We start from the raw sequence: 9,095 nt of genomic DNA, 5'->3' as shown, positions 1-9,095 counted from the left end.
TAACTGCTCTCACACAACTGGAATATATATTAATAGGCGAGATTAGTACTTTCATGTTTAAATAAATTACGTGATAGTTTTAAATTTTTGCTTAGCTTTTATGACACATAATAAATACTCCTCCGGTCTTTAATATAAGACCGATTTAACTAATTTGATTAGAAAAAATTAGGTAAGTTAGTTAACTATAATAAATATGACATATTTTTCCTAAAACACCTTAATCACCTTCATTATATCTTCCCTCTCTTTGATACTTGATTATGGTTGAGGGAGTATCAATAGGGGTGATTTAAAAAAATTAATAGATATAAGAAATAGGTATTATATTTAGAACCAAAATCAATTCCACAATTAGGTCATATATTAAAGATCAGTGGAGTATATTGTTTTCTTATGAAAATTAATTATGCACACGTCAATTTGGATTATTGAGAAATTCGTTTCAATATGAAAAGGATAACTTTAGTGTATGGCAAAAGAAAAATAGTGTAAAAATTATCTAGGAGTTTTTATAATAATTTTTTGTAGGGAGAGTTCCAAAAACATGCTTTTTAATTTCAAAATTCTAAATCAGTATTATTTTACTACAGGTCAATTATAGTTGACAACATTTGAAAAGAAAATAACAACACATTTTTTTATTTATTCTTATTTTGAAAATTTGAAATTTTAAAAATATTTTTTATACATATTTTTTTTAAAGGTTATTGGCAAATGGCAAAGAAAGATATTCCAAAAAACGTATGTTAAATTTATTTATTTTTCTTCCACTCATTCTTTTATTGTTTTTAACACAAAATAGCACCTTTTTTTTTAATCATTTATCTCATTAATATTTCAGAAAGCAAGAATTTGAATATTTTACCTCCAATCCTTAATATAAAAATTACTTTGACATTTAATTTGGTCATAAATGTAAAACTCCAATTCATTTTGTCTATCATATTTATTTATTTATTTTTTAAAATAGTTCTTGTAGTAGTTGTACATGTTAAAGATTTCATCAAATAATAATTCTAGCTAATATACATAATTAACAAAATATTTTAAAAAAGACAACACCCATTTGTTACAAATAACTAACTTAACTAATTTTTAATTTATTCAAATTCGTCAACTAACTCTTATATTAAAGATTAGAGGCAGTAGTATTTTGGAATGTAGAATCATGAATTATAAATAGTGTGACTTTTAACAAATTTTATATTATACTCTTATCAATCCTTATTATAAGTTTTAAATAATTAATTTACAGATAAAAAATTTAAAATTAATTAAAAAATAAATAGGTTAAAGATATATATTTTTTTAAGTATGCCCTTTTAATAAATGACAAAAATGATTAAAAAAATATATAGAGAAATATGATGAGAAAAGGTATGATAAATGAGAGAGAATAAATAATTATAAATAAAATTAAAAAATATATTAAATATTAAGACAAATTCAAATTTAAATTTACAAAATATACACACGGCTGATAGAGTAAGCACAGAAGCTATGTACGTGTAGGTATTCATGTAGGTATTCATATAGGTATTCATATTATTCATGATTTTGAAGAATAATGATTTTTTTGGCAAATGTTCCATAAATATATAAATATAAATGACTATTTGACCAATAATTCCCAGTAATTCTTCCATATAACAATGAACTCGTAAATAAACGGAATGTGACAAGGAAAAAATAATTATTTACGAAAGTTCCAGAATTGGAAGATATAGCAAATAACACAATATAGGATGTAATATAATATAATTCATCATCACAATGTCCAACTCAATACTCTCCAATATTTTTTAAAAAAAGAGAAAAATCCGTCCTCTTGTTCGACAATAAACAAATATTCTCAAATTAAAACCCAAGCCAAAACCCATATGGCCTGTATCTCTCTCTCTATATATATGTAGTATATATTAATTCTAATTATAATATGGTGGTATTATATATATTATTATTGGGTCATCTCATTTACACCATTTCTGCAAAAGGAAGTTGAAGGATTGAGAAGAATGAAAACGGCGGCGTTTAGAAGGGAGAAGGAGCAGGTGCTGCCTTTAAATCAGCTGATGAAACGTCAGAAACAGGACCAGGGGCAGCTCCAGAGCTCATCAGCTCCACCATGGCACGACGAGGATTGGTCTTCTGTTTCTCGCACAGATCTGGCAAATATACTCCTGCAATATTGTATTATATTTAAACAATAATTCCTCTTATTACTTCCATATACACATACATATCCCTTAATTGGATTCCAAGCTCAAAAACATGTCTCCCCAGTTAAGATATCTGGCTACCTAGCTTGACCGGGAATAAGAATTGCCATATATTGAAGAAAAGGTCATCAAGCATGTATCCTGATGACTTTTTCTTTTTCTTTATAGGTAGTGTCCTCCACAATTCTTAACCTGAAAGCTACTTAATTAATTTGAAGAGATTCAAAAAGTTATATAAATTACTTAATTCTAATAAAATTCATATGATTTTCCTAATTATATATTATTTTTTAAGTTAAATGAAGTCATTTGAGAAGAAACTAATCAATATGGAAGATAAAATGATTAAGATTTTATATTTAGGATTAACGTTGGTACGAGAACATCTTAGTGAAAAGAGAATTCAACGTGGATTTATTATTGCCCAGTGGAGAAATAATAAGTGGCTGGAAAAGTTCATCAGATGCAACATCACTAATAAGTTCTCAACCAACTAATTAAACGACCAAATTAAAGAAATTAAACGGAGACCATGATCATTGTTAGCATTGTTATTATGAGATTATCAATCAATCAAGACCTAAGGTTTCGATTAGCTTCTAGACAAAATGAAAGACGTCAGAACTGCGAAAAGAGAGGAATTAATGATACCTTCGCCGGCAGCCAAGTTGAAGTAAAGATCGACAATGTTGGGGCAGTGGTCGGAGCAAGGAGAAGCGCAGAGCTTGGCGGTGAAACGTGGGTCAAGCAAAGCGTCAGATGAAATACCCACAGATCGGCGATCAACACCACAGGCCTTCACACATTGATCCCTCTCTATGTACTCCGACATGTGCTCCACCACCACTTCCGACGTCCGGCATTGGTACTCCACCCTCCCTGTTTCCTCCTGCCTCTCCGTCTCCAGCACACATCTCTTCCCCGACGATGCTATCGAGAACGCGCACACCTCCTTTCCTAGCTCCTCGCACACTATCTCACCTGTTCCAAAACCCTAGTTATTCTCCATCCACCACATTTTTATTATCTGTTACTTTCACGTATATATAGAGCGAGAACTGAAACGCTAAAACTGAATGGGAAGCAGAAAGTGAGAGAAGTTGGGCTTACCTAGAGATGCATGGATGAAAAGGGAGGAGAGGAAGAGAACCAAACACAACCTAATTGAAGAAGCCATAGTTCTATGTGCAAACAAGTTTCAGAGTATAATATGAAGGATGGAATCGAGAGAGAAAGAGAGAGATCGTGTGAAGAAGGACGAAATGGAAACGGCGCAAAAGGTCTCTATATATGTAGTTAAAAAACACGTCTTGTCCCTTTTAAATATATTTTTGGAGACGCGTTTGGAAGACTCACACTCTAACCACATTTTACTCGGATTCCTATAAATATACATATAGAAATAATTAACAAGGTCCTTTTCTTGTGTAGGGTTGATTCGTTTACTTTCTTGGATGATACGAGTGTTTGATGATGGACGTCTAAGTAAGACGTGTTTTGGTATTTATGGACTCTGAAGTTTTCAACAAAGTGGTGCTTCCATCGTTTGTTTTGTAAAATATTCTGTTCATATTTACTGATCGACACGTCCAGGCCATCTTTCTTGTCCAAGCCGCTAGCTTCGTCCTTTCTAGAAATCTTCGGAGAGGAAGATGAAACTGTTTTATCATATATTTATGTAGGAGTTGCCGAAGAATGATTCAACGTTCAAAATGACCGATATTACAACTGGAAAATGAAACTTAGCAACCCTAAAATGGAAGTATCTACAAGAATGCTTGGCGTTTAAGTCAGGAATAATATATTTCATATTTAGCATCATGATCAAGAGTATTCTAAATTTTGTCTGAGTTTATATTTTTCAAGAGAGAATTTTAACTTGTGAGGATATATATATACACTACCTCCGGTCCTTAATATAAGACCTTGTTTGACTTTTATTTTGGTCTTAAATATAATACCTCAATTCACTTTGTCTCTCATATTTATACATTTTTTTTCAGAGTAATCATTCTAACAATGATAGTTCTAGTCAATACACTTGATTAGTAAAGATATTTTAGAAAAGACAATACCTATTTAAGACAAATAACTAACTCAACTTACTTCCTTAATTTTCTCAAATTAATCAACTAGCTCTTATAATTAGGACCGGAGGTAGTATATAAAAAGTATTCTTAATTGCTCACCGACAGCTCTTAGAAAGGTCCAACTTAGATTTGAAGTTAATAGTAAAAAAATTACAAATAAAAATGATTGAATGGGATTTTTTAATACTAATTGAGTTGTTAGATTTTGGAAAGTTGAGAAATGACAGGTTACTGGCCAGGGCAATGAATGGGCATTTGCTGAAGTTGCCCAGAAGCTGACTTCTGAGCTTCAAAGAAAAGTCACGTTGGAAAAAAGACTCTTTTAATTTAATTTATGAATTAAGGCATGCACGAAGGTTCTAGCGCTTGCCGTTTTCTTGGAATGTTCTTAATTCCTATATTAACCACTTAATTACTTGTCATCTGGGTTGCTTCTGAAGTCAGCGACTTCTCATTTGAAATCCTCTGCATTATATGGTTCATTTTATGGGCTTGATAATACGGTTGGATGAGGAATGGATGAAATAATATGGGCCTCATCTGGTGTGGCCCAATATTTCCAAAGTTGATGGGCTTTAAACGTTAGAATAATAAGGAAGTTTGGGCTCTGACTCTCCAGTGATGAATTACAGTTTAGAGAGAGTAATAATGGGAACCATTTGATGGCAAACTGCAATGAGTGTTGTGGCCATTATGATCCATGTGTGAAGCTGATCATGAATTGTATCATCCTACCTATAAACTGATTTGGGGATGAAAAGGAGCAGAAAGAATAAGGGTTTTCCTTTGGAGAATCTTCAATGATAGGCTTCCAACGAATTATTGGAGAAGTAGAGGGTCACAAATTTCTGCTAATTGCACCTACTGTCAGACAAACATTGAGGATACTTTACATGTATTAAGAGACTGCCCTTATGCACGGGATGTCTGGTTAAAGTTGCTTAAACCCAGGTATATTCCTGATTTTTTTTAATGCTTCCCTAAAGGATTGGATTTCAGACAATCTGAAACAAAATGGAGGGAAAATTCTCAATGCTCAATGGGATCTTCTATGGGGTGTGGTAGCTTGGAAACTCTAGCTATGGAGGAATAGTTCTGTCTTCGATTTTGGAAAAGAGAGACCACATAATCCTGTTTTTATTGTTCTCAATTGCCGGCAGAGTTTGACTTATCATAATAAACAGGAGATTATTCCTATTGCTACTCCAGTTGATAAGCTGATTAAACTGCATACCTCCACCGCCTACTTGGGTTAAGCTAAACGTGGAAGGTGCTATGATGCAAGCTTCTTCTAAGGCAGGTTGTGGGGGCTTAATCAGAGATCATTTTGGTGCATGGATTGATGGTTTCTCTCATAACATAGACACTTGTAGCGCTCTAGAGGCCGAAGGGTGGGGCCTTATTTAAAGGCTTAGATCTAGCCTGGAATTTTGGGTTTAAACCCGTTATTCTTGAATCTGATTCAAAGAATCTAATTGAGCAGCTGAACAGAAACGAGAAGGGTGTTAATTGCAGTCTGATGCTCCTCAGGATATGGGATATGTTGCAGTTTAACTGGAACGTACAGTTACACTTTATATCAAGGGAGTCAAATAAGGTGGCAGATGCCCTTGCTAAAACGGGGTCTCTTTCACTCGTCCTTGTTTGACCGTTGCCCAGAGGAGTTAAAAGCTCTCCTCGATGTGGATATTAGATGTAGTGACACTGTTAATAGCTAATCTTTAGTTTTATTTGGACCTTAGCCCTCCTATGTACCGGAAAAAAAAATTATGATCAATGTGTGGTTTCTCTTATAATAAAGAGAAATTTTGATGATCGTTCATTTCCTTAATTATATCCAAAGCATAATTATTGAAGAATAATGATGAATCACTAGTATAATCCTAAACTGATATTCCAAAGAAATGAAAAGCAGAGGAGGGAAGCAGTGGGCCTATTTGGGAAAAGAGAAAGATGAGAAAGCAAAGGTGGCAATGGAAGTGATGGGGCTGGCAAACCATGCAAATACATGCATCAAAAACCGCTTTGTGTGGTATAGGCTTTCTAGTTATTACCTGCTCCATTTTCTTCTAAACCACCCACAAGGTTGGATCTAACCAAAAAAAAAAAAAATCCCTTACAAAATGATGAACTAAAGTTTAAATTTTTATTAGGAAATGTGCCAACATTTAGTTGCAATAATATTTCGGATAAAATTACTTCTGCTTTCTATCCTAAATATATAAACTAACTTGTAGATTTATAGGAAAATCTATAAAAAAAATGACTATTAATTTTTAAATTTTCAAATCAGTATTAGTTACTACACTCATGAAAAAAATAATAACACATTTTTATAGTAATTTCTGATTTAAAATTTTAAAACTCAACAGTCTTTTTTTAATATATTTTTTCTAGATTTATTTTGGTCTAAGGGATATTTAAAAAATTAAAAATATTTATCATAAAATAATTAACTTAATATATTTTTTAAAATATTCATAAATTAATTACTTAACTCCTATTTACGTTGGGAGCAACATCAAATATCATAAAGTTTGATGGGGTGGATGAAAATAAACATAGCCCCTTAATTTTCATTTGGTCCACGACAAAAGCTTGTCAACTAAGGTAGTGTTTGGATAAAAACCAAACCATGGTTTCAGAAGTGCTTTTACGGATTACGAAGTAAATATGTGGAGACGGTTACCTCGTTTTGCGGAAAAATGCTTCTGAAATCACGGTTTTGGAGCACCCAAACAGAGCCTAAATCTCAATTGGACATGCTTTTCATTGTTTCCAACCCAAAAAAAAGAAGAAGCAAATTTTACTATTACTTGCTAATTCTAAATGTAAAAACTAATTAATAGGTTTGTTTTGTTCACCACAGCAGAAATGATTCATTTTTGTGTGTATATATTGATAATGATTATTCACACATTTTCTTTACATTTCCCTATTTCACAGGACACCGAAGGGCAACAAAATAAATAATGATTGTGTAGGAGAGATTATATGAAATAATAGAAACGCGACACCTGGTTGCTGTCTAGTTAATTTGGTAACTAACATGAACGTGCTACCAAACACGCCAATATCACATGGCGTAACATGGATGACGTGACATCGTACCAGTATCATCGTCTCTTATGATCTTCACTTTCATTTTAATTTTGTCATTTATTGGCATTTTCTCCCACATCACCATTACTTACCCATATAATGTTAGTTTTGAGCAAAAGCAAAATTCGTTCCTAATTAAATAATGCTCCCTCTTATACTTATTATAAGCACCTAATAACTACTTTATATTAATTAATGAAACTAGTTATTTAATTAATGCTAAATCCCTAAAAAATTGCCCATAAAAATGTGTTGTTATTTTCTTATCAAGTGTAGTTAAAACCTATTAAAATGTAAGAAACAGGACTGATTTGTAGTTTAATATTTTTCAGATTCATTTTGTGAGATTTTTTCATTTATAATATTATTTTTGCTTGTGTTTTTAAGGTCATACTAATTTTTATTTTATGAGAATGGCCAGTTGATCATACTCCTCTGTGTCTAAATATAAAACTTATTTTATAATATAATTTATATTATAAAATTGGTCTTATATTTAGAACCAGAAGAATATCATGATTTTGATAACGGATAAGCACACTGAATTAAGGGTTATCCCTCTTTTTTTAAATAATGTTATTAATTTATATTTATGAATAATATTAATATCTCCGGTGACATTTGAGTAATATTAAGAATTGCTGTAATAATTCTGAAATATTTTCTCAATTACACCTAGTCCTTTAAAATAGATTTTTGTACAATTTTGTTCTGGAAATATTGTTTAGTAATAATGAGCATCATAAAGTCAAGATACTAAGTATTACCGAAAAATATATTGGGGTATAAAATTTATCAATAATTACTTTATAATACTAAATGCTACTGAGAAAATATTTTAAAGTACGAAATTTAAAAAAAAAACTTTAAGACTCTGAATGGAATATAAGTTAAGCTGCATGAGATTACCCGGGAACTCACTTTCCAATAATATTAAATAATATTGGATAAGGAAAGTTTCCGTGAACAAAGAAAATCCAAATAAGAGCAAGTGACAACGCTGCATTGCGAGGGGAGACAGTTGGGTTTTACAATAATGGAACAAAACAAAGTATCATTATTAAGTACAGAGAGAACAGGATTCCATTGCAGCTCACCAATGGAGTAACTTATAAGAACACATTGATTAATTTGAGAAAATTAAGAAAGATTGTTAAGTTAGTTATTTATAATAAATAAGTGTTATCTTTTTTAGAATACCCCAACTAATCATGTTTATTAATTAGAACTACTATTTAATGATACATTTAACATAGATGAATAAATATGAACGATAAAGTGAATTAAATTTTATATTTAAAATCAAATTAAATATTAAACTAGTTTTTATATTATAAATGAAATATAGTAATTTTGGAATTGTTAATGATTTGATAATTTAGTAATTTAATTTTGCAGCCAACACACGCCACTCACCGTTAAAGCCTCACCTATATTCTTTGCTTTCATTGCCTGCAACCCCTTCTGCAATTTTTATTTTTTTACTTTGATTTATACAACCAACTTTTAGGAATAAATAAGTTCCTTTTTTTTTTTTAGGTGGACATGTTGGGTTTATAAGTCGAGCTTCGTCAATACACCCCAAAAAAAATATATATATTCTGATTCTCGTTTGCGATATTTCATGATCGTGTCTTTATCACTCATATAGTGGATCTCATTTGGGAGTAAAAAGAAAATA

The 9,095-nt window shown here is 31.4% G+C and overlaps 1 protein-coding gene across 1 annotated transcript; it reads right to left on the bottom strand.

Annotated features, from left to right (window-relative positions):
* Positions 1 to 1,834: 1,834 nt before the first annotated feature.
* LOC114741122 (uncharacterized) lies at positions 1,835 to 3,480 on the bottom strand. The gene is made up of 3 exons (XM_028929378.1): positions 3,333 to 3,480; positions 2,874 to 3,203; positions 1,835 to 2,183 (listed from the first exon to the last, which is right to left on the bottom strand). The coding sequence occupies exons 1-3, from the start codon at positions 3,397 to 3,399 to the stop codon at positions 2,035 to 2,037; spliced, it is 546 nt and encodes a 181-aa protein (XP_028785211.1). The 5' UTR covers positions 3,400 to 3,480; the 3' UTR covers positions 1,835 to 2,034.
* Between the last annotated feature and the right edge of the window lie 5,615 nt (positions 3,481 to 9,095).

The sequence above is a fragment of the Neltuma alba genome, unplaced genomic scaffold, assembly GCF_004799145.2.
Source record: "Neltuma alba isolate B1F8T4 unplaced genomic scaffold, ASM479914v2 tig00003278_pilon, whole genome shotgun sequence".
Taxonomy (NCBI): Eukaryota; Viridiplantae; Streptophyta; class Magnoliopsida; order Fabales; family Fabaceae; genus Neltuma; species Neltuma alba.
Note: the sequence above shows the minus strand (reverse complement) of the source record. Positions and strands in the feature narration are given on the sequence as shown.

Bases quoted from the DNA above. Each gene is read 5' to 3' on its own strand.
- LOC114741122 (XM_028929378.1), bottom strand. From the start codon at position 3,399: ATGGCTTCTTCAATTAGGTTGTGTTTGGTTCTCTTCCTCTCCTCCCTT. The intron at 3,204-3,332 runs GTAAGCCCAACT...GTTTTGGAACAG, and splicing joins TTTCATCCATGCATCTCTAG to GTGAGATAGTGTGCGAGGAG. The intron at 2,184-2,873 runs GTATCATTAATT...ACAATATTGCAG, and splicing joins CAACTTGGCTGCCGGCGAAG to GAGTATATTTGCCAGATCTG.